At 38.8% G+C, this 26726-nt stretch overlaps 1 protein-coding gene across 1 annotated transcript in view; it reads left to right on the top strand.

Moving 5' to 3' along the window:
- myo16 (myosin XVI) overlaps positions 1-26726 on the top strand; it is a 247081-nt gene that overhangs the window by 105327 nt on the left and 115028 nt on the right. The window contains exons 11-17 of the mRNA XM_042334636.1: positions 3829-3939; positions 7159-7224; positions 15892-16019; positions 17574-17679; positions 20667-20784; positions 22881-23028; positions 24555-24666. Of these exons, the coding sequence (XP_042190570.1) occupies positions 3829-3939; positions 7159-7224; positions 15892-16019; positions 17574-17679; positions 20667-20784; positions 22881-23028; positions 24555-24666 (789 nt within the window). The remainder of the gene's footprint in view (positions 1-3828; positions 3940-7158; positions 7225-15891; positions 16020-17573; positions 17680-20666; positions 20785-22880; positions 23029-24554; positions 24667-26726) is intronic.

The raw sequence follows: 26726 nt of genomic DNA, 5'->3' as shown, positions 1-26726 counted from the left end.
CCTTAATCTGATTCCCTACAGTCAGCTTTTTCTGGTCAGTTGGCTGCTTGCCATATAAAAGAAACTTAATTTTAATCAGCAGGCATCCAGCTGACTGGAAGAAGCTCAGAGAAGATATTACCAAAAGGCTACATCAGTCCTTTAATTCAGGTGAAACTAACCCAGGGCTTCATAAATATTTGACAATTCAAGCAGATCAAAGGCTAATAATTATTTTATGAATGAGCTCTCATTCAATTCTCAAAATCCCATTGTAGCTCAGAAAGTCAAGGTAAGTAAATTTATTGGAACCCGCAAACAGTATGCACATTTCGCCAAGGTTAGTCCATTTGCTAATCCTCAAATATTATGATAATTCCAAGGTATGTGGTTAGTGAATATAAAAATAATAAATAGAATTCATGACAATCTGGGCTGATTAGGCAGATGTGCCAAAACCAGGCAGATACATTTTATTATTGATAAAAACAATATATTTTTAAAAAAAGTAATGCCTATTGGAAGAAGAAACAGTAAATGTTTATACAACATAAAGGATTGCCCATGAGCAGAGCAGCAAAAGGATAAGGGTTTGAGTGTGTTTATTGATTGACTAAAGGTTTTCAGTCAATCTTATGCCTTTGCCAATAAAGCTATTCAAATACTTGGTTGCTCGTTGAAAGTATTTGAAAATTAAATTGACTTTGTTATTCTAAAGTTGCATAGTTAACTGGGACAGATTTTGAATATTTTGTATAGTTTTGGACATTTAACATTGAAAGGATATTTCTGCTTTGGAAGTGACAAGTGACATGGACAATTCTGTGACTTGAAACTCTTAAGTAATGAAGAGAGGCTTGTAAAGCTGATTCATTATATGTAAAACATACAGAAACAACACAAGCCAGGTTTTTAAAATTCTGAGAGACACGTACATGTCAACAGTTTTGATTGCGAGTTGAAATAAAGGGCACAGGTTTAATATTAAACAGTCTTAAAATAGTTAAGAGAATCTTAAAATAGATAAGAGTGTGGTTTCCAATAGTTGATTTGTAAGACTACAAAATCAATTGTTGCTGTGTCAGTCAGTTCAATCAAAGGAGACACTTGAGAACAGGATGAAGGATTTAGGAACAGAAGACTGGGATAACCAAATACTCCAAGATGACACAATGAATTATATGCTACTGGCATGAGAGGGATGAAAGGAAATTACAAGAGTATCTACTGTATGTGAAAGCTTCCCTCAGGAGATAGCAGGTAGGGTTAGTGTATGTAGGGTATATATAGAAAAATAATGCTTTATGGACCAAACTATATTTTGTTTTTGCTCTATTTTCCTACAATAAATAGCATTGCTGATGATTTTGGCTTTATATCTAAATGTGTTTCTTGTTCCACAAATCCTATCAAAATCTTATAATTCATTGCTCCAGCAATCATGTTATCCAGTTATTTTGATTATCCCTGGCCGAGTGAAGAACAAGAGGATAATGAGTTCCTCAGGGCTGGTAATAGTTCGAATAACCCAACAAATAATACAGCATGTACCACTTAATGGGAACAGTTTTGAAGAGAACAAATCAGAAGAAAACATTAGCTCATAAAACGATTCTCTCAATGTATTCCACAGAGGCAATGGAAAATTGAAAAGTCAATTCAAAACATTATCTGTAATCTAGTTTATCAACTAAAAATATACAGGAGCTGATGTAACAGATCAAGATTTGCTCAGCAACTAGTATTCTAAAATTTAAACACTAGCTTTCAGAAAGTGTAAAATATAGGGCAGAGGGAAGATATAAGGACATAGTTAAACTGGAGCAGGAGGAGGCCAATCAGAATATCAAGCCTGTTCCACCAGTTTATTAGAACCTTTAATCCAAATGCCCTTCTATGTTACCATACCCTTAATACTCCTACTCGCCAAACATCTATCCTTTTATTTCTTCTGTGTAAGTCCAATGACATGTTGAAAGCTATAATCTAAATGAGATAATGGGGGAAATTTCATAACAAATTTGAAGTGATAATTACTAAATGGCTTATTGACTCAACATAATGTGAAATTTTATCACTGATAATAACTGTCAACTTATGATCATATCATTCAATAGTTACCAATGGTGATCCAACCTGTGTCCATGTCTCTCTGAGGAGCTGTAAAAGGAGTGAAATTCACAGCTATTAACACAGCACAGCTTCAGAGTTTTTACCAACATTTTCTGAATAATCTTCAATTTGAATTTTTAACAGTAACAAGGTTTGCTTTTTGAGTCGTTATAGGTAAATTTGAACATTTCATTGTAATACCACAAATATATTTTATAATTAATACCATCAGTTATAACAAGGAACTCAATATGAAACATCACAAATTTCACCCCATAGCCACTGGAACAGATCTTCATGATAATCCTTAATAATAATCCTTGCGGTTGATATAGAGCCTTATATCATTGAGACATCTCAAAGCGCTTCACAAAATATATTGTAAAGCGGATTGACTGTGTATTTTGTGGGCAAAACATGCCAGCCAATTGCACACAGCAGTGTCCCACGAACATTCGTGAATTGAGCGACCAAAATTTTTGGGAGGGATTATTTTACCCCTGGAAAGCGATCTGCCAATCGACTAACAACTGGGTTCCCACTTACTGCTAGGTAAACAGGCGTGTGGAGTAAGGAAACTTGTCTAAGGTTTCACTCCAGCCCGGAAATCGATCCCGTGACCTTTAGCTTGTGAGGCGAGTGCACTAACCACTATGCCACAAGAATCTTTTTTAACTTCAATGTTTTACAATTATTGTTGTGCTATTTTCAGGTGAAGAATTGGTAATTCCTTCTTCTCCCGAGCCCTGATTCAAGGATTTTACCAAGTGGTGCTTTACATCGCATTCTGTATATTTCTGCGAGAAACAGACACTTTCAAATAGTTGTGATTCATATTAGGAGATTGCCATTGTATCAAACATTGTAAGAATAGGTACTGCCATTTTTTAAATATCTATGAATAAAACTAAGTATATATAAATATACGCTGTAGTTATCAAAACAAACAATTTAGCGTGTTTATAAATCAGTCATGAACCTCAATTAATAAAAATGATTCAAGCATTATTATATTATTGATTGAAGTTCATGACTGGTTCATAAACATACCCAATAGTTGCGAGAGCTCCTTTAGGGATCCATTGTTACAGTTATTGTGAGGTGTCTCACAATGAAACCTTCTATTGGAGCTGACTCACTTTTAAATACTCCGGTGTATTTAGTCTTCATCCTCAACAATTACTGACAATATCAAGTGCTGACAGTTTAAATAGACCTGAGTGCAGTTTTTAGGCCTGTGGTTGTATGTCAAAGCAAATTGATTCATACTAGAAGCATATTATTTTCAAAAATGGCAGTTTAAGAATAAGAGAATGAAATTATACCTTATTAATTATTAACTAAGAACATAATGGATTTAAACATGGGAGACAGTGGTTAGATTCTTACTCGAAAATGTTTTTCAAATGCAAATGTTGTAAGCTTTCCCAAGACGCTACACTGTTTGCAGGGGCAATATAAATGTGAGTTGTTTAGATTGTTGGCTGATCTTTTTCTTACCAAACCCAAATGTTGTAGGTATTTACACTGCCAAGATATCAGCTAATTCAGCATCAACCAGTACCATGTGCTACTGTAGTTCCTTAAAGAATTTACTGAAAACTGGTTTCACAATTAAGATGACGAGGATTAGGAGCATAGTTATATTCCTGCAGAGCAACACTATCCCAGCACTGGGAATGGTCTCTATTGTGAATTTAATGTGGGTTGTTTTCTCTCTTTGCACGCTGATTCCAGGTGAAGTTGATTCCTCCTGCACCCAATGATGACCTGTCTACTTTGAGTGAATTGACGGATAGCAGTCTGCTCTATGAGATTCAGAAACGGTTCAGCAATAATCAGATATATGTAAGTCTGTGTCAGATCTGTAGACAATATCATGTTGAATATTTCTGTTATGTGAGGATTGTGCTCAAAGCCTTGAAACTCACTTGGGACTGTTTCAACACTCTCAGGTATTTGGGGACTTGGCATAAATTTGCACACTACCAGTAAAGTCTGTTATAAAACCTACCACTAAAAACTGAAAATCAAATGTTTTCAGGTCAGCACTGGGAATTAGATTCATGCCAAATGATATTAGCTCAAAGTGACTTGAGGAGAACAACATTGCAGCTAACAAGTCTGCAATCTCCCTGCCTTCGTGGTTATTTCTTTTTTTAATTGTTTGTTTATAATATCACAATTCTGTGGAAAGTGTCAATGAATGTACAGGTAATATTTAGAGCAATAATGAAATGTAATCACAGTTTATTTGTCAAAGGCTTAAGACCGACCATTAAAACAACAATCCATCTTTCGCCTTGAAAATGAATTCATCACAAAATGCATACAAATAATATTCATCCTATTTTGAGACAATCAATTAGTCTAGACATATCAGGCAGCTTCCTGATATATTAGGTTAAAAGATTGTCTCAAACCTCAAATAAAAAGATTATGGAAATCATATTAAATTACTTTGCAACCACCCTTATCTTAAGGAGGCATCCCTCTTAATCAGCTTGCTGCTGCCTTTTTATTTCCATGGCTCTCATAGGAAGACAACTGCCAAGTTGGGAATTAAAGTACAACTCTTAACACAACTTCTCGAGTCGGAGAGAAATCCCAGCTGATTTTTGCCCACATCTGTTTGTGAATTAGACAGGAAATGTTGATTGTAGTTTAAATCTGAATTCCTGAGGAACCCCGATTCTTAAATCATCATTACCTCCATGCTTGAATATTGTATTATTGTAGACTAGCTGTACCCGCTGCAGCTTTGCTTGCAACCAAAGGATCCAATATGTAGATTGACACACAGACAGACATTCTGTCTTTATTAGTATAGAAGATATTATATAAAATGAAATACATAAGGGAGGGAGAGGGAGAGGAGCTAAACTCCTGAGGGGGTGGGGCTAAATCCCAGCCCCAGGTGAGACCCAAACTCGAGCCCCAGGCTTCACCCTCCCCAGCTAGTCCTGCTAGGCTGTGACGTGGAGGAACCTGGAAACCCTATGGTTTTACTGAGCCAACCATCACCCGCCACCAGCCCAACTCCAACATGGTGCCGCCCAGCCCAGGGCAGCGTACATGTAACTGCCTTACATGTGTGATGAGCTTGTTTAGATCATAGCTCATCAATGATATGAGATCCCTGAAAAAATATGCTCATGACACTCCCCCATGCAAGACCTTTCCGATGAGGTATAAATCATGTCTCTCCGTCAATCGGTTATTGAGTTCTTGGCGGAGGAACAGATACACAGACATTATGTCTTTATATAGTATAGATTAGACAACAATAAAGCAAACAAAATAATGAAAATAATTAGAAACTGCAAATTATGAAACTGGACCAAATACATGTAGCTATGGCTGCCAGGAAGGAATCCTGCAGCTCTAGGATGTTGTATGAAATTAAAAGAAATTTAAGAAATAGAAAATGCATTTAGCCAAAAATAGCTGGACAACCCTTTTTAATGAGTCTGAAATTCACTTACCTGTTTCTTATTATATCCCTATCTGTCAATCCTGGATCTTAAAAGTGATCCAAGAGAAGTCTGACTCCAGATCTTCATTGCTTTCTTATACCCTTCTTGGTCATTTTTAAATGGTGTCCCATAGTTGTAGTAAATGAATTATTTGGATGAAACAACTTTGTCAACAACCCTTCATAGTCTCATAAACTTCAATGTGGCTCCTTTGAATTGGCTGATAAGGAGACATAAGTGATAGATGGCATGATCTGTGATCTAGTGGTTGAATCAAGCTGCCTGCCCAATAATAATGCGAGAAATGCAAATTGCAATTAAACATAGTGCAGGTTTAACAACTTCAATAAGATAGAGAGCAAATTGACTTATGACAACAACAACTTGCACTTATATAACGCCCTTAATGCAGGGTAGCGTCTCAGAGTGCTTAATTACGCAATTATACTGTACATTCTTTCCTTTGTTCAGCGCTTTGGGACGTCCTCCCGACGTGAAAGGTGCTCTATAAATGTAATTTTGTTGTTGTTGTTTCTTTGACTGTAGTGAAATTATGAATCTATTTTTATTATTGCTTTAATTTTAGGATAACTAGGGTGGTGAGTCACACGAATTGTGGATTATACCATTTAAAATGTTAAGCCTTTTATGATACTTGAGGTTTAATAAGCAAAACAGATTGAGCTTTCGTAAAGAAAGAATTGTTTGCCAACCTATATATTTTTGGGGTTGACAAACATTGAAATCAAATTCTGTCATTGAATATAAACATCAAATCCGTGTGCATTGTTCTTATGCCTCATGCCTTCCAATCCCCGATTTGGGTACATCTTAGGCAACTTTTTCTAATCACAGTCAAAAGAGCTCTGGGAAATATTATTGTCTAATTGTTGGTATATTTACTGACTTTTTTGTTGATTTTCTGTTGAGTAATTTTACTACCTTGGAAGAGTGGTATACGCAGATTGGCTGCCACAATTGACTATAAAGTACACAGTCACTAGACTTTACAGTGTATTCTGTGAAGCACTTTGAGATGTCCTCTAAATGTGAACAGCATTATAACAAACGCATTTTTTTATTATTGCTGGTGTGATATAGGAAAACAAAAAACAAGGGAAGGCCTTTCAGCCTATTGAGCATGTTTTACCAGTTTATTTTGACAGCTCTTTTAATTCCAATGCACTGCCATTTTGGCATTGCATTTTATACCTAACAGACAAGCATTTGTTTACATTTGAAATATCCCTACTTATACCACTTCTGCAGGGTGATATGAGTATTATTTAGGAAAAGAACACATACAATCAGCTAAGGTTTTGAATGACAGAAGTTGGATAGCTTGAATTATTTTTGTTGTATCTGCATTCTATGTTATTTTATTAACCCCATTTTTAATCACAATGCCCCCTTTTAATGAAAGGTCACAGCATTTTAGAATTGCATTCTGAAGGAATTTTTTACTTTGTAAAAAGCTTAGTAATCAACCTATTAACTTACATTCTGGCATTACCTGTATAGGTAGTCATCTGCATTCATATAAATATCCATCAATTTACTATAGTTTGACCATGTAACTATATTCTTGCAGACTTACATCGGACACATTTTGTTGATGGTAAATCCATACAAAGAACTGCCAATGTATTCTGCTATGGTAAGTTTATTTTTCTTATTAATCATATTTCTTTACACTTTGGAATTCTTGACAAATTAGTTTGATCATAACAAACAAGAGGCTGACTGAATGCAAAGTCGCCAGGTTGGATGGAGCTTGTTTTATTGTGTTTCATTGTACAAACTATAGATGTCAGCATGTTACAATGTTACTCTCGCCTCTGAGCCTGAAGGTTGTGGGTTCAAGCCCCTCATTGGGAATTGGAATCACATAGTCTAAGCTGACTCTCCAATCCATTGCTGGCATGTGATGTATTGTCAGAGGTACTATCCTTCGGTTGAGGCTGAATTAAATGAGGTCCCGTCTGCCTGTTCAGGTGGACCTTGAAGATCCTATGGCACTATTTGAAGAGAGAACAGAGTTTTTCCTGTTTTCCTGGCCAACAAATTCCCCAAATAAAAAATTGGTTACTCACTGTGCACAAACAGGCTGCAATGTTTCATCCACAAAATACACAACAACAACAAAATTACATTTGTAAAGCCCCTTTCACGTCGGGGGACATCCCAAGGCACTGGACAGACAGAGTTACGGACCTGAGCTGGGGATCGGGCTGTGGGAGGGTGGAGGGCAGGGAGGGACCAGAGAAATCGAAAGCACGGTCAAAGATGAAATGGGTCTTGAAGGTGTCGAGGGAGAGGTCAAGGCGGTGGGATTGCGGGATGGAATTCCAGCGCGTGGGGGCAGAGTGGTGGAAAGCCTGCCCGCGAATAGTGAGGCGAGCGAGGCGGGGTAAGTGAAGCAGGCCAGAGCCCGCTGAGTGGAGGGAGCGAATAGGGTGGTAGGGGGTTAGGAGGTCTCAGAGGTAGGGGAGAGCAAGAGATCTTGAACTGCATCCTCTGTGTGATGGGAAGCCAGTGGAGTTGAGCGAGGATGGGGGTGATAGGGTCACGGACATGGGTTGCAGAGTTCTGGATGATCTGCAGCCTGTGGAGGGAGGAGTTGGGGAGGCCGACAAGCAGTGAGTTTGCATTGTCGAGCCTCGATGCAATGAAAGCATGTATGAGGATTTGGGCGATCTGCGGTGTGAGACAGTGGCGGAGTCGGGCGATATTGCGGAGGTGGGGTAAGGCAGAGTGGGTCATGACGCAGATGTCAGGTAGAAAGGATAGTTGAGGGTCAAACAAGACCCCAAGGTTCCAGACTGGCTTAGCAAGGTGGAGTGTCCAACCATGGATGGTGATGCTGTCAGCGCCTGAGGTGAGGAGACACTGACGGGAGCCAATCAGGAGAGTCTCGGTCTTGTTGATGTTCAACTGAAGAAAGTTAGCTCTCATCCAGGACTTGATGTCTGTCAGACATTTTGTCAGGACAGCAGTGGTCCTGGAGTCAAGTCAATCTACTTTACACTATATCCTGTGAAGCTTTGAGATGTCTCGACAACTTGATAAAGCGCTTTATCAAATGCAAGGATTATTGTTATTACTATTTTTTGCAACATGCTAGCTTGGAAAAAGATAAGACAAAGCATACTCAGAAATCCTCAGTATTATCAGGAGGTTTTCTTTCTCTTCATGTTCCGACAATGCACATTTGTGGATGCAACTCAATTATAATATTATCTTGAGTGTCTATGTATTTACTTCAGGATGTTCAAATAATTACAAATCCATAGAGAGAGGTATTGGTTTCTAGATGTTTTATTTTACATAAGATTTAATTACTTATAAAATAAATTAGGTTGAGTTTCTTGGAGGTTACAACAGGACGGCCTTTTATTAAGCTCGTTGCTAGAGAGTGAATTGAATTATCATATGGATACCCTGTGGAACTATAGTAGCCAAAAGTGCAGTTACTTTCTGTTTCCTATACAGATCAGTCAGCTTCCTGCCAATGCATGTCTGTACATGAAACTAGTCCACACCAGAAGTGACGTCAGCGACCTCATGACGCAAAAGTTGGACTGTGGCCATTCTTTTTCATAGATTTGTTATAATGGTGGCCCTGAAACGCCGAATTAGTGTATAACAGGATTGTCCTGTATTTCTTGTGACAAATCAACTGAATAATGCATGCTTCCTACACTATTATATTCCCATATTTTCTTTTTACATGATAGATACCATAAATTTTTAAATATATCTATTAATGTAGCCAATGGTAAGTATTCCTACATCGCCCCACAACCCCACGTGTTCCCCTTTCAGAAAATCATCCTTTATGGTACTGCCTCTTTACTTTCCTCATGTATTGAGCCAATAGTCCTGCTCTTGCAGTGATGTAGGAAGATTTCTCAAATAACTAATAAAAATCCTTGCATTTGATATCATGCCATATTATGTTGAAACATCTCATAGTGCTTCACGAGTGTTTATTGTACAGTGTCGTTATGGCTTCATATGTATAGGTGAACACAAAGGTCAATTTTATACGCAATGACCCACAAACAGCCAAGAAGTAAATGATCATTTTTTGGTTTACAAGGACATCAGGAAAAACTCCCTTCTCTTTTTCAAGTAACATTATGGGATCCTTAATGACCACCTGGGTAGGGAGACGGGGCTCTGATTTACCGTCTCATCTGAAGGACAGCGCCTCCAATGACGCGAACAACAACAACAACTATTTGCATTTATATAGCACCCTTTACGCAGGTAGCTTCTCGGAGTACTTAAGCAGAACCCAGGCCCTCCAGCTCTGCATTTGCATTTCATAGGATTGTAAGATAGAAACTGATTTCTGTCAAGTAAATTATATTTCCCAGAAAGTGAGGGCACATCAGGATTATGGATTCTCTGCTGAATAGCAAATAATGCTGTCCACAAAATCCTAATATATAAAATTATGAAATTATACGTTAGAGTGTGCCATTGCACCACATAATTCAAAGAGGGTGGATTTTCACTTTTCACTTTGCTTATGTACAGAAAAAGGAAAATGATGTTGGGTTAACCCAATGACCCAAGAGTCAACCATTTTCCTTTAGCTCACCAGCTGTTGCGTGTGGGCACATTCATACCTACTATTGTGCTTTGCTCAATGTGGGATGCAATTTTATGGATCCAAACCATCAGATTATGGCGAGGCTGCACCTTACTTCATTGAGAGATAGAGAGTCAGTCCAAAAGGAAAAGAGCTTTCCTGAATCTTTTAGTAGCTGCTGCAAGTAATTACTGTTTAACAATGACTCTGATTAGCCCCATCATCACAAGACACAGGGATGTTGGGAGTCATTCAGTGGAGCACTAAAACCTGCTGGTCCAAACCTGAAACTTGATCACTTGATCTTATGATGCCATCTTGTGGCCACCACGGCTGTGGTTGTTCCTGAATTCAAAAGTTGCAATGAAATTGTATTGAATCACAAATAATTTACAAGTCAAAATAAAACCTAGGAACAAGGGAATTCTTTATTACAGAAAAAATTGGGCAGAGGAACTTCATTTGACTTCTAGTTATATCTGCTAGACATAACCTAGAAACTAACCAACTTTGTAGGAACTAATTCACATTGACTTAAAACTACTCATTGAATGAGGAGTAAAATTGATTTCCCTTTTATACTTTTGTTAATGGTCATCCATCAATTGAAAAAGTTACATGGGTGAAATTGCCTGCATGATGGGAATTTCAACTCATAATCTAGCCTGATATTGCAATTCATTGCTTGGAAGTGATAGAATGTCAGAAGCACCATCGTTCAAATCAGAAGCTAAATTGAAGTCTCATCAGTCTGTCCTGGTGGATATTAACAACCCTATGGCATCATTCAAAAAGGTTATCCTGGTGTTTTAGTGAACAATCCACCAAATAAAATTGGTCAGTCACTTCATGGCTTTTTGTGGGACATTGCTGTGTTCAAATTGGCTGCTGTGTTTGCCTACAAATTCACAGTCACTACACTTTACATTAAATGCTGTGAAACGCTTGAGAAATTTCAGTACAATGATAGAACACTATATCACTGCATCCATTCCTTCATTATTATCACTCTCAACAGAGCTGATACAACTGTCGTCTGCTTTGTCTCCATACAGCTCCTAATGCCATATCAGCCACTACCTTGGATTTTTATTCACCCGCTGTGCTCCTATCTGCTGTCATTGGAGGAAAATTTCAGTAAATAATTGAGGAAAACAACTTAATTCAGTTAGTTTCCTATAAATTAAAACAACAACAACAAGATTTCATTTATAGAGCGCCTTTCACGTCGGGAGGAGGTCCCAAGGCGCTGGACAGTTGGGTCAGGACCCGAGCAGGGGGGAAATGGTCAGGGTGAGGGGAGGGAAGGAGGGAGCGAGGAGGGGGTAGAGAGTCAAGAGGGGAGCTGAAGGCACGGTCAAAGAGAAAGGTCTTGAGACCGACCTTGAAGGAGGAAAGGGAGGAAGCAAGGCGAAGGCACTGGGGGATGGAGCAAAAGTTGGAGCACATCCTAGCAAAAGTTTTGTAACAATTTTTGAATGGTGTACTGTAATAATTTTTGCATTATTAAGTGCCATGTTGTTAGCAAAGATTAATGAAGGCCCTTTTTTTTGCTTGCTGGCCTTATCTTGCTCAGTAGGATCCACAATTCATTCTTTTGTGAATTTTGTGATCTGATATTCACAAACCTGGGGCTGCAATCAGCAAAATTCAATCTAGTTTGTGAATGTCACATTTGAAGCTCTGCATGTATGTTTTTTAGTAGCATTTCAAGTTACACAGAATTATTTGATTCACTGATCTGAAAGAAGCCTATCAAATTTTTGATCCAAAGAGCATTTTCAAAATTAAATCATTTATTACACCCAGGCAAAAGTGAGTGTCCAATACTGTTTGAGAAACAAATGCAGTTAAAGATCTGTCAAACTGCATTAAAAACAGGGCACACAGTCAATACCCACCCAGCAGCATGCTTCAACATTGTAAATTAGAAAGGAAGAGGTTTGCAGGTTCTGTTACAATTGGATTTACAACGCTGCTTACTGATAATTTCCTTCAAGTGGATTTTGCATGGAATGGAAGGACCTGGTCTTTTACATTCACAAGGGGTAGCAAGGCAGTCTGGAAAGCTAAAATAGCCTCATTATGGAGCAATCAAATCCTTATGGCAGCTACACAATGCAATTTTAATCCTTTGGAAAGCAGCATGTGGACCCTTATTTTGAAAGCATCATGGAAATCGGCCTCACTCAAAGAACACATAGGGAACAGTGTTGAGTTTGGAAAGTTGTGCCCCAGGAGGTTACTTGACGTATTGAATTTGATAGGTTGCTGAACAAACAAAGTGGTCCCTATTACGTTTATTGGCAACAATAGAACAGCAAGACATCAGAGCAGTGCTGTTTGTGAATACATCTTATAACAGTTTAACAGTTACTCAGCTTATAATGCGGGGATTTCAACCCTTGTTGAAGTATGATGTCAGACTCTATTCCAGGGCTGAACAAGCACATCTTGGGCCAATGACTGCATTGTTTGCAGACTAAAAAAAGCCACAGCGGTGCACACCATATGTCTCTAGCAGAATAATAAAATGACTATTTCTCTTCACTATTTTTCTTTATTCCTTTCTGTGGCATTATATGGTCCTGGCTAGTGTTAAATGAAGTTACAGTAAATTTAAGGATAATACAGTACAATTTATATGGTGCCTTTCACATCAAGAGGACGTCCCAAAGTACATTCACAGTGGCAGCCAAGAGGCTGTGCAGGGGAAAGATGACCAAAAGCACAGTATAAAAGATACATTTTGAGAAGTAATTTGAAAAAGAGGAGGGAGCGCATGAGTCGGTGGGACTCTGGGCTGGAGTTCCAGAGAGCAGGGGCAGAATGGCTTGAAAGTCTGTCTGCCGATGGGGCAGATAGGGCAGGGGACATGCCTAAACTCCGTACTCCCATCACACCAGTTCAAGCCAGGCTTCATTGGCTCCCTATCGCCAAATAGATCGATTTCAAGATCCTCATACTCGTTTTGAAATCCCTTCTTGCTCTGGCACCTCTCTACCCCTCCAACCTGCTTACTCCCAAACCCACTAACCTGCTGCCTCCGTTCGACTGGCTTCGGCCTTCTGCATGTCCCTCATAATAATAATAATCCTTGCATTTGATCCCTTTTGTTATCTATTTGGCTCTCTGTCCCAAATATGATGTAGTTGTCAGTCTAAATAATAATAATCCTTGAATGATGGTTTGAGTGACCAAAGTATTATTATGTTTTATATTTTATTTTTTGATCGGATTATTACTCTTGGAACTCTATTGTTAATAATAATAATAATCCTTGCATTTGATATAGCGCTTTTCACGTCAGGAGGACGTCCCAAAGCGCTTCACAGAACACACTGTAAAGTAAATTGACTGTATATTTGTGGGCGAACGCGGCAGCCAATTGCGCACAGCAATGTCCCACAAACAGTCGTAGATTGAAAATGACCAATTTATTATTGTTTTTGGTTTTTGGAGGGATTATTATTAGGCGTGTGGAGTAAGGAAACTTGCCCAAGGTTTCGCCCTGCCTGGAATTGAACTCAGGTCTCTCGCTTGCAAAGCGAGTGCTCTAACCACTGAGCCACAGGACTCCATTGTTAAAGGGTAATAATAATGAAAATCCTTGCTTTTGATATAATAACAATAATAATAATCCTTGCATTTGATATAGCGCTTTTCACGTCTTCTCGACGTCTCAAAGCGTTTCACAGAATAGACTGTAAAGTGAATTGACCGTATATTTGTGGGCGAAACATGGCAGCCAATTGCGCACAGCAGTGTCCCATAAACAGTCGTGGATTGAAAATGACCAACTTATTATTGTTTTTGTTTTTGGAGGGATTATTATTAGGCGTGTGGAGTAAGGAAACTTGCTCAAGGTTTCGCCCTGCCGAGAATTGAACCCAGGTTTCTCGCTTGCAAGGCGAGTGCTCTAACCACTGAGCTACATGACTCCACAGAGCTCCAGTTTAATTTATTTTCTAAATAATAGATTAGATGATTTAATTTGCAACACTGTGAAGTCTCTTCTTCCGTCCCAGTAATGAAGGCAGAGTCGCTTTAAATGAGATGCTACTCAAATCCATATTGATGTCTGTGAAACAATGCATGACTTCAAATATAAAACTGTAGGTAGACTGTGGTGAATCTTTATCAGGGTCAGGAACAGCTAATTGTTTATCCATCTAAAAGTTTGTCCATTTAACATAAAGCAACAGGAACTATTCAGTGCATTAAAGTATAGATTGTTCAGTTGAGCAGCAAGCTACAATATAAAAGTTCAAAGAGCCTTCTTCATTCCACTCTACTCAGTGTTCAATAAATTCTCAGTTTATTGATTAAACATTGTATTCTCCTCATATTCTTTACTTCTAACAACCCGCTGACTACTAAAGATGGATTTAGCTGAAAGCCTTTTATTACTGAACTCATGTAGTTTGTCTGCACTATAAAGTGTTATTATCCCTTATTAGACTTGCAGGCTGCATTAATTCACAGCATCAAAGTTGTGCTGTAAGAAGATCTATATCCATCACTTCCAAGTCAACTGAAGAGACAATTTTAAGCCTAGCATTTAGAGAGAGCAGACAAAATGTCCCTAAGTGGAATTATTTTGTTCACATTTTGGTTGGATTTCATTTTTTTTCAGCCAGGCATCTGATACACGCAGACCAAACTGAGAGTTCCATACATTTCTACATGGAAATTCCTGAGATATTTATTGGGATGGAATGCACACTCTCTCCCTGGAGGGACACATCTTACTTATCTAATTCCGGAGAATATTACTTGAAGGTTAGCAAAGGTTTGGACCCCAGAATGTGCATTGGGGTACTGCTGGAGTCTAACCAACTAAAATAACATTGCTTGCTATTGAAAGCATTGTTTGGCAAGCTTTCCCACTACTTGTCCAGTTAGGACCACTGTTAGTCCTTTGGCTTGCGGGGTTAACAAGATCTGAGTGGGAAGAATCCCTACCCTCAGTAACTGGTCTGCCCTGCCAAGTCCTGCTGATGAGCCAGGCTGGCTGGTCTGTTATCAACTGTGCCCTGGAATACTCTAGACCTGCCTGGCTCAGGAACTGGATTACTAAGGATGCCACAGAGGGCTGGCTTGTTTCTGACATTCTGTTGCCAAACATATTGGCTTGGAGTCAATTCAGCTCCAGCACCATTTCTTCTCAGCATCCTTATCACAACATCACAAAATTACTCTGGATGAAGAAGGTCGTTCAGCACACCCTATTTAATCCCTCCAGAACACCTGCCCAACCTCATCGCTGTTAGTTGCTTTTAAAATGGTCTAGTGTCTTGGCTTTCACAATCTTTTCCTGGCAACCTGTTCCAGTCATTGATTACCCTCTAATGACATTCTGTTCAGCTACACAAAAGAATATTAAATACGTGTCCAGATTCGAGACCATTTTATTCTTCACTGGCTCATGAATTTATAATAGGTTTCACAAAACTAAGATCTGTAAATATGATCAGCAGAAAGTTCAATGTGCTCACCAGCCAAGGTCCATATTTGACAAGATTGCAAGAGAGGTTTGGATGAAGAAGACCCATTTGGCCCATTAGCTCAAAGTGACATTTTTCAATAAAAGCATCTGTCCAGCCTCTCTAGATACATTTCAGTTGTAGTTTGCCTTTCTCCTTATTTTGTTAGGACCAGCGTATGCTGCTAATGGTAGAAGAACAAATTCAGAATAATCAATGACATCTAATTTTTTTTCAGGTCACTCAGCTTTATCTGAGCAACACAGGGAGGCTGTGCTCTTCCCTCCCACCACACATCTTTTCCTGTGCTGAAAAAGCCTATCACATGATGTTGCAGGAAAAGAGGTCGCAGTGCTTCATCCTCAGGTACATTAAATGCCCCTCTTAGTATGTATGATAGCCTCCAGCATTCTGCACTTTGAACAAAATATTTTTTTTCCTTCTGTTTGCCCATCATTTTCCTTTCTAGTCACTCACAACTTTGGAGACGTATGTGACTGAACATTTTAGTTTTGTAACATTCAAAACGAAATGCAATGATTAACTGTAGCCCCTGACAAGGTATAAAATCTGTAGAATTTATTCACTATTGTTTATCTGGGTTTTGTTATGTGTTAGTGGGAGCTCTCTTGTAGCTGTGGTATCTTGTCTTACTGTTCTACAATTAAAATACATTTATTGTAGTTTAAGAATGTGTATTTCTAGAAGTAGAGGAAAGATATATCTCCTCATAAAACAAGTCCAGAACACTGATGGCTCAGTCGATAAAGCTGCTGCCAAGCCACACAGATCAGGAGGTCTGAGGTTCAGTTGTTAATTTGAGTTAGCTAACCTCAACTTGGCTAGCAGTTGAGGTGCTACAATTAGTTTTAAGTTCCCCTGGGCTCGGAAGGGAAATATCAGCCAGGGCTCATGTTCTCCATCATTGGCACCAGCTGAAATGTCTGTATGTGTATTTCAGGGGAGCAGAGGTAGGTTGAGCTGCATGCTCCCTGTACCTTCTCAGAACTTGCCAATCCTCACTGTCCAGGCTTACATATCAAACATTGTCAATATACTTCAGCAGAAGTGTATTCCATTCAGGAGGGAAGAGAGAACATTTGAAAATGAGGAAATATGAATCCGTTATAGATTATAGATGAGATAAATAGTAAGTAGACACCAAAGAAAGTTGCATTCTTCATATATATAAACATGACTTGGGTCTTCATGGAAACCCCAGGTACTTATGACTAATTGTTGGTAAATTTATATACCTTGGTACAATCTGCCAAAAATAGGATTGATTTGTGTCATTAACCCTTTCTCCCAAAATATTCCTTTTTTCTTTCATTTTTTTCTTGACAGCAAGGTGATTAAAAATGCAATAAAAGCAGATTAATTTCACAGCTAAAGACATTTAGGCATGTTAGCTGAGTCATGATTGATTTGCACTATTGATTTCAGTAGGGAGAGAGAAAATATTGTCACTGGTGATATTAACACATACGGAATTCCTTCGTCCACCCCGCATCCCCAGTATCTTTAAAACAAATGTGAAAAATCATTAGATTTGACCCAAGAGTTACATATGAGTTGGCACCTCTGGCAATATTGGCCTTTAATGGGATTTCCATTATAATTGTGCATGGCCAAACATGTAGCACTTAAAGGAAGTTTTAGCCCATAGTGTCTATAATTATCCAGCAGACATTTTGATGAAACTTCAATATTCAGATGTCCTTGAAGAAGTTAAAGAATCTGCTGAACATTTTCACCCTATTAAGCTGTTCTATATTGAACCTAATGCTTTGTGTGCTTTCATCTGAGATTCTTCTGCTATGTCAGTAAAAAGATTAGGCACCTGTTGTCTTTCCAACCCCTCTCCTCCACCCCGCAAGGCTCCAATGACACTAGAGTGGATTTATTCATGTTTTACAGTGGGGAAAGTGGATCAGGAAAGACAGAGGCCTGTAAACACATTGTGAAGCACCTGGTGTGCAGAGCGGTGACAGCTGAATGCACGCTTGAGGCAAAGATTAATCACGTAAGTGCCAAGATAAACTGATAGGAAATTAAGGAATGTTCTTGAGATTCTGTGTAGATAATGCTGTGACAGCACAGTTTTGAAATAAACTAAAGTATCTCACTACAATGTCATGGCAATTTGTGTGTGGCTAAATTTAGCATTTAGAACAGATTTAATGCAATAATTATCACATCAAGTGGATTATGAAAAAGCACTTAAGAATGGCAACTGAACTAAATGCTCCCTGACTTCTCTGCAATGGATCCATTGTTTACTTCGAAAAACATATTGAAACGTTCTTGGAAATTGGGAACAAACGCTGAAGTGAGTTTTGTTTGAAATCCTGGAGGCAGAGCATGAGTACTGTCATGCAGGATACTGACTGAAATGAATTTTAAACTGATCTCCATGATCAGGTACAGTGTCGGAGAGCAGAAATTCTCAGGCTCAAACATTGTGTTAGAGGCCACGGGAAGTGGGAGAGGTGAAATTAAGCCAACTCTGCGCAACAAAGTAAGCAGTATATTCACAACTCTGGCAGCTCAGAGATATTGCATGTGTGCTGAAAGTTGGTTAAATTTATGCATTCTTTGACATTTTGATCTGGGAAAGAAAGCTACAGTGATATTGAAAGTCTGGAATTATCTTGAAGTTTCAGAAAGTTTCTTCTCTAGTACAATGGTACAACCTGTCTATGTGTATATGGGTACTGGTGTGTTAAACTACGACTTAACACTTTGAAAATACTTGAGGATTCTTAGTTTCACATTTATAAGTACAGAATGAAACATTAGCATTAGAATGAAGTGATGGCAAAGGGTAAGATCCTATTGTGAACACTATAGCTACTTCAGAGTATTAGGCTCATGTGGAGGAGACACTGTGAACACTGTAAACACATTGTGAAACACCTGGTGTGCAGAGCGGTGACAGCTGAATGCACGCTTGAGGCAAAGATTAATCACGTAGGTGCCAAGATAAACCTACGGGAAATTAAGGAACGTTCTTGAGATTCTGTGTAGCTAGTGCTGTTGAACAGTTGGACTGAATGCATGTATGTAATTCAATGCAAGTATTTGTGTGGAGTTCTCTCTGTGTATCTGTGAGTGTGTGTGTGTCTCTCTCTGGGTCTTTGTGTCTGTGTGCGGTACCGGCCATGAGAGACAGGAGGCGGTAAGCTCCTGTACCCTCGCTGGTGTGTCCCCACCGCATAAAAAAAGGACACATAGTTTATGCGAAAGAAATAATACTTTTTTTTGCAATAATCTGTTATATGTTATTTCCTTGTGTTTAGTTTTTCTCAATAAAATGAAAAAAATGTAGGTTGGCAGTAAAATGGCACCTCAACAGCACTAATCAACTCCCTGCAATTTTCTGCAAAATGTGGCAAACCCCGCCCCCCCGCAATTCTACGCAGAATTCGCAAATCTCCCCACAATTTGGGGCAAATATTTCCACACTTTTCTATTGACCCAGGTCAGGAGATGCTATTTCTCAATTATAACTATATTGCACCATCTGCTGGTGTTTAAGGTATTACATGTGTTTCGCAAGTTCAATGTGCAAACTAGTTGCAGGTGATCATAGAGGCTATTTTGTTTTTGGACTGAGTCATGAAAACAGTGCATTTGCTCTTTGCACAAGTGTGTGATTTTCTGGCCTCTACCCAAATACAATGTTTCGCAAATTTGTGATAATCTCTGAAAACCATGGGAATATTGATGCACATAATGTGGGAATAAATAAAATGATATTTGAGATTTAGGGGTTATTCTGCTCTGTGCTCATGCAATTTCAGGGTAAGTTGCACTAAGTACTAAAGTGCTTCATTCAGTACATTACCTGAATGTTGTCGCTATGTGCTTAGAATGTAACTATAAAGTAAATTTAGCAGATAAATAAGATAGCATCATAAGAACATAAGAAATGCTAGAGGAAAAAAGACCAGGGTCCATTTAGTTTGCCTTTCACCTTTCTGGCGGTCGCATTAACCTATGTCCCAAGTTACCTATGTATTATACCCATAATGTTATTTCCTAAAAGAAAGTTATCTAATCTATGTTTAATCATTTATATCATAAATGTATAAATAAATTGTTGACATTTAAAATTACATTACAAGAAGTTACAAGTGCACAGGAACACATTTGGAAAACCTACCAAATAGTAGTACCAAATAATAATCCCTCCAAAACCCAAAACAATAATAAATTGGTCATTTTCAATCTACGACTATTTGTGGGACATTGCTGTGCAAAATTGGCTGCCGTGTTCGCCCACAAATATACAGTCAATTCACTTTACAGTGTGTTCTGTGAAGCGCTTTGGGACGTCCTCCCGACATGAAAAGCACTATATCAAATGCAAGGATTATTATTATTATAAATAGAGCAGAATAACACTTAATCCACAGCAATGAATATTATAACTATATTGTGATTTGGGCCACCATCATGTCAATCTACTACACCTTCCTTATTGCTCTCTCCATCGTGGGCCGGCATGAGAACGATGCACTGTGGAAAAGAACACATTGAGTTCCGTAGCATAGTGGTTAATGCACCCGCCTCACAAGCGAGTGGACGCGGGTTCAATTCTATTCCAAGGCGGACAGGGCGAAACCCTAGGCAAGATTCCTTACACCCAAACACATACCTCTGTTTACCTAGCAGTATGTAGGAACCCCTGGTTATTAGTTGATTGGCAGATCACTTTACATGGGTAATAATCCCTCACCCCAAAATAATAATAAAAAAAGGATTAATAATAATTTGGTCACTCAAACCACAACTGTTTGTGGGACACTGCTGTGCGCAATTGGTTGCTGGGTTCGCCCACAAAATACACAGTGAATCCACTTCACACTATATTCTGTGAAGCGCGTTGAGGCATCTCAACGATCTGATAAATTCAAAGATTACTAATATATTACGTTGGAGCAGATTAACCTATTGGTGTATTCATTTTGGCACATTACTATTTCAACTTCTCTTTACTGGTTCTAGGTAAGTTGCGTGCTGAATGCTTTTGGACATGCAAAAACAACATTGAATGAAGGTTCCAGTCGATACATAAAATATCTTGGATTGCAGTTCAGTGAAAAGAGGAGGAGTTTAAGCGGAGGTAAGTCTATCAATTAAAGTAGTTAGTCAATCTGGTCTGTTGTGCACCAAGCACTACAAATACAATTTTGTTTTGTTTGTGATCAGCATAAAGCAGACAACAAAATAATTTAAGAAAAACACTGGAACTGCGATGTTCCTCAATTAGCTAGTTGAATTTTGAACTAAATAATGGTAGTCATTCAGATTTCTTTGGCATTGGGATTTAAATAGAACTTCATTGTTGTTTATTCATGTTATAACACTGGCACAGTAACAATTCCCAGGACAAGAACTGGAGAAGTGGATTTTCCGGTTAGGAGTTATATTGCTCATGTGTGCCAGAATACCTGGATTTGATTAATCTCAGCACAATATATGATCCTGACATGGGGCTAAATATATCAATATACCACAAGAGGAGAGATTTAATGAGTCTCAGATCTTTCCGTTCCTTCCAAAAATTATTTCTGCAAATCCGTGCTAAAGCCCCCAGCAGCAGTGATGCCCATTGGTTAGTGGAGTGAGTTAGAGAGGCTATCAATTTGTAGAACCATCTTGTAGTTTTACTCCAGCAAATCCTTGATGGTCCATGACTGAAACACTGATATAAGGGACCCGTTATCCTGGTGGTATAGTCCCATATATGTCGAGAGGAGAGGAAAGTAAGACGTTGTTTGTATCAGATTTGACTAGATTTGAAGGTCACAGATCACTTCTTGTTTTATCCTTGAGGGGTATATAATGGGTTTGTACATCCATGCAACCAGGCATTCAAGAGATTCATGCAACAACTAATGACAATTCAAGTTTGGCTTTGTGATTGTGTGACTCATGTCACCAAAGAATTTCAGACAATTCCCTGACAATAACATTGGGGACAGATTTTGAGAATGTCAGTCCTTTTGAGGCTGAGATCATAAGAATGGAATTTGCGCATTCAAAAAGAAACAATACAATATAAACAATAATCCTTGCACTTGATATATTGCCTTATCATGTCTTTGAGACTTCTCAGAGCGCTTTACAGAATATACTCTAAAGTGAATTGACTATATTTTGTGGTCGAAATGCGGCAGCCAATTACGCACATCAGTGTCCCACAAACGTGGATTGAGTGACCAAATTGAGTGAAAAAATTATTTTTTTAAGGGATATTACTCCCAGAAAAGTGATCCAATTGACTAAGAGCTGGGTTCAATTCCCAGCAGGACGAAATGTTGGGCAAGTTTCCTTATTCGACATGCCTCTATTTATCAAACTTGAAGTAGGAACCCGGTTAGCTGATTGGTGGAATGCTTTTCCGGGGGTCATCATTTCTTCCAAAAAACAAAATAATAATAAATCCACGACTGGTTGGGAAACACTGCTGTGCGCAATTGGCTGCTGCATTTCACCCACCAACTATACAGTCAATCCACTTCACAGTATATTCTGGGAAAGCACAAAATCATGTCAAATCATGAAAATCTAACTGAAAATTACAAGTTCAGTTAATTCGGTGATTTCAATTCAATTCAGATCTCATCATCATATTGCCGAAGAAATATCACACACGAGTTTGCCTTCAAAGCTGTTCATTTAATCCTTATCACTTGTTATTCAAACTGAATACTTCTATAATACGATTACATTGAGTCCATATCAGAGGACTTAGTTTAAATTGACTCTTACTGTTGAAAGTCTGTGTGTGTGAATATTGTGATGAGGAACAAGCAGGTGTTACAATTGCCTTAATGCCCATGAATATAAATATCTTATAATAATGTTCCCAAAGCACAATGTTCTATGAGTAAAAATAGTTACCTCACTAAAACAGGATTCTTTCCTATCTATTTCTCATGTATTTAAAACAGTTCAAGCTGCTTTATCCAATTCACAAGGTGAACTTGCATAGTAAATCCTATTTATATTGTGCAGCTTTTAAGGAAAATCATTACTAGATGATCTTTCTGCATGCCTCATTAAAAATGTAAAACTGTGTAAGTGAAGGAATGATGTACCGTTACAGAGCTGCTTGTGTTATTGTCGCTGAATATTGGGAATTCATAATTAATAAAATTTGCAGAAAGATGTATCACAGGCTTCAAAGAAATGAACACATTATTTTATTTCCAGCCAGATTTTATGCTTACTGTTTGGAGAAGTCACGTCTTGTTTCTCGATTACCCAACCAGAGCAATTTTAATATTTTCTACTTGATGATGGATGGCTTGTCAAGTGAAGAGAAGTGTGCTTTGTACCTCAACCACCTTTCAGCACACAGGTATGTGCCCTGGAGTGTTCTTTCCCAATGGACTGGTTTCACAGGTGCTTTATGCATAAAATTCAGTAATTGCATTCAATTCTAACTTTTAAAAGGAAAGCATAATTTCCTGTTAGCTTGTGACCACCAGCATCATCTGTATATGTCAGTGAACTGTTACTGTGGAAAGCATACCTTGCTGTGGGTTGGCATTCACAAAGGGGGAGTGAAGTTCACTCAATAATTATATTTAATGAGTTGTTGAGCCACATGGAAGGTCCCATATTTGATTTTTTTTTCCCGTCAGTTTCCATTTACGTAGAACACTTAAGAGCAGAGTTTCTAATTGTCAGTTCTGTTGCATGTAATCTCTCCCCTGGAGGAGGACACATTCTCTTGCCTATACCATATAGAACACAGGTGCAGAAGCCAAAGTATTAGGGACCCCAAAGTTCATGGATTATTGCTTGGATTTAACTAGTCAACCTGTGTATCTTATCAGGGAAAGATTCTGGTAAGCTTCCTGCTGCTTGCCCAGCTGGGAATTCCTTTCCCACTAGATTGGTGCATTGTAAGGTTATCAGGAGCCAAGTAGGAAAACAACTATCCCCCAATGGTATGTCTACCTCTATAAGTCCCATTAATGAACCAGCCAAGCAGGTCCTATCATTAGTGGTGCCCTGGAGTACTGTGGACTCATGTATCATATGATTGCCCACCATAGAGAGTTGGCTCATTTCTATGCTCCGTTTGCCAATGTATAAGATTTATACTAACTTGACCCCATAGAGACTCCAGTTACCTCCCCCAGGGAAGATAGTCATAACACTGCGAACGTTTTCAGGAGTGATCTCTTGGGTTCAAAACCTTACCAGTTCTGAATTAGTTGAACAGCACCTGAGGCAAAGCAGAGGTTATGTAGTTTGCCTCAGTGACCTGTGTTAGGGAAAAAAATAGCCAGGGTCCCTGCTCCTAATTATGATCCAATAATTTCTGCTGCAGATGCACATGGATGATTTTGGTTTAAGCACAGGATCAGACTTGCCTGAAGAACATCCCCTTTGTCCATCTTCTTTCCCCCTCATCCCACTTCATGGGCATACAAGGTGTCAACAATCACTCAAAGCTCATATTTCAATAATGGCCATTTGGGTGAGGTCCCACCAGTCGTAATTTGGTAGTAAAAGAAAAAGGAGTCAAATATTTTCAGGAGGAGAGAGGAGATAATTGGAGGAAAAAAACTGAATAAAAAAACTGTGGAAGGGTCATTTTTATTCATTTGCCAAGTACACCTCAGTTTAGAAACACAAGAATCAGACAAGTTATAAGAACGTTTTGTATTTCATTTTCATTGCATTTCAGACAGTTGTTGAAATTGAAATGACCAGTTGGGGGAGGTATTCTTCCTGAAATGAATCTACAGTTTTGTGTGTTGAATTACAATGAGCAGTGAAGTATTGGTTTACAGCACATCAGTAGAAAGTTTAATTTTACAGATCTGGCACATATATAGTTCAATCTTTGTTTTGTGATAACTGATTGCATAGGTACATGAACCAGAATATGGCAGAGGATGTGCCAACCACAGTGACTGCTAAAAACAGAGAGACATTTGCTACTCTAAAGCAAGCTTTAAGAACACTGGGGTTCAACAGTCTGGTAAGTTTTGTTAACATATTCTTAGCCATCACTTAACAGCTGTTGAAATGTTTTGAAAACCCGAAATTGTTTAGCATATTTTACAACTGTTATTTTGCAAATATAGGTGTTGACTTGACACGCGGTGTTATAAAGCTACAAATACTAATGTTCTTACATTTCTGCCTGTTAACATTTTATATTGCAGTCTATTGTGGCGGTTTCAAAGAGGGTTGTGTATTTAAAAAAATCAAGTGGAAAACCATTTACCTAACACATGTCATGCTGACCCGTGAACCCAGCTTCAAAAGTAGAATGTGTTAGAGAGGTTTGCCATCAGTTGATTTAACATTTAAAATTCCCATGTATTAGACCCACCCACACTGCCTCCCAAATATAAAATGAATAACAGGAGGCCGGAGGCCTCCTGTGAAATGGGCGGTAAGCAAATTGGATAGGTAGGGCGGTGTGAGGACATGAAGGGATTTGAATAGGAGTGAGAGGATCTTGAAATCGATCCGTTCTGTAAATGAGAGCCAGTGGAGCCTGGCAAAGACTGGTGTGATGGGGATACGGAGTTTTGTGCGGGTGAGTATCTGGGCGGCAGAAGATTGAATTAGTTGAATTTTGTGTATGGTGGAACTGGGGAAACCAGTGAGGTGGGCATTGGAATTATCCAGCCGGGAAGTGATGAAGGTGTGCACGAGGGTTTGGGCTGCTTTAGTTGAGAGGTACGGATGGAAGCGAGCCCAGAGTGCTGAAAGTATCTGGGGTTAAGGTCTCTAGTGATCACCAAAGTGATCAATGAGAACATTATTGAAGTTAAAAAGTAAAAAAAAGTCTAATCTCCTTAAATGGCAGATGGGTCCCTGCTCCCTTTAGGGTAGAAAAAAAATCATTAAAATATCTGTGTCCTCATGCATTAATTATAATTTGTCCATTATACCCTTCAAGATACAGCCTCGTACTTCTAATCTTAATCTATGAGCAACAGCAGAGTTCAAAATAAAAATCACTACCTACAAAAAGTTAGGTAAGTGAAAGGGATTCATGTCTCTTGATATCGATTAAAACACCTCTCTCCAGTAAAATTAGTACCTTGATCATTTCCCTCCCAATTCCACAAGAAAATGCTTGGCGAGTGAAATAGATCAATTTGGTTAAATACTTCAATTTATAGTGTGAATTAGCTGATGAAATGGAGCCCAGGCATGAGGACAGGGAGAGAGAGAGAGCTGGATGTAGTAATGGAGGTGGATGATATTGCTGTGATGGAGGGAACAAACTTGGACAGAGGTTTGAAGGAGAATTGAGGGTTGAGCAAAATGACGAGATTCCATAGAGGCTACATGATTTGGAGTGATCAATGGCAAGGTCAATCCATTGAGGAGGCACTGCTGGGAGCCATGTAGGATAGCTTCAGGAAAGCCCATTCAGAGAAGTGCTAATTTGAGCCTCCTCGGTCAGCCTATGTGGTCAAATTAGGGTCAGTAATTTTCCGAAAGCTGGATTGTGAGGAAATGGCATTTCAGTCTCCAGCTTTACTCACATGTTAGTGACTTTCAGAACTCTCAGCTAATGCTTCCAAAAACTCATTTCCTCGACCATCTGTTTTGCCCCCAGGCCTTTTTCACATTTTGGTAGCTTTCAGAGAGCATAATTTGCCATTTCACATATATCGCATTTTAGATGGCTACAAGAAAGTTGTAATTAGCACTTTGAATCGCAATTGGATTGCATAATGCAGTCTAAATCAATCTCTCGGCATTTCTGATGCAGGGAATGGACACACCACAATTTTCTGTTATTGCTTTGTCACTGGGTTTTTGTCCTCAGGGAGTATGGATCACAGTGTCAAGATCCACTTGAATACTAGGTCAGTTTCACCTTCCTTAGGGCATGCCAACTTATTTTAACAGTTTAGGGATGAACAGAAGGAGGCAGAAACCATGCTCTGAACTGCATTATTCTAAGTTTATCTCAAACGGATTTATTTTTTTCTTTATTTTCTGTTGTACAGACAGAACATAGTAACGTAGTAATGTAATCTGCCTGCCTGCCTGGACCGGGTAAACGATCAT

This window comes from Callorhinchus milii, unplaced genomic scaffold (genome assembly GCF_018977255.1).
Source record: "Callorhinchus milii isolate IMCB2004 unplaced genomic scaffold, IMCB_Cmil_1.0 Scaffold4, whole genome shotgun sequence".
NCBI lineage: Eukaryota > Metazoa > Chordata > Chondrichthyes > Chimaeriformes > Callorhinchidae > Callorhinchus > Callorhinchus milii.
Note: the sequence above shows the minus strand (reverse complement) of the source record. Positions and strands in the feature narration are given on the sequence as shown.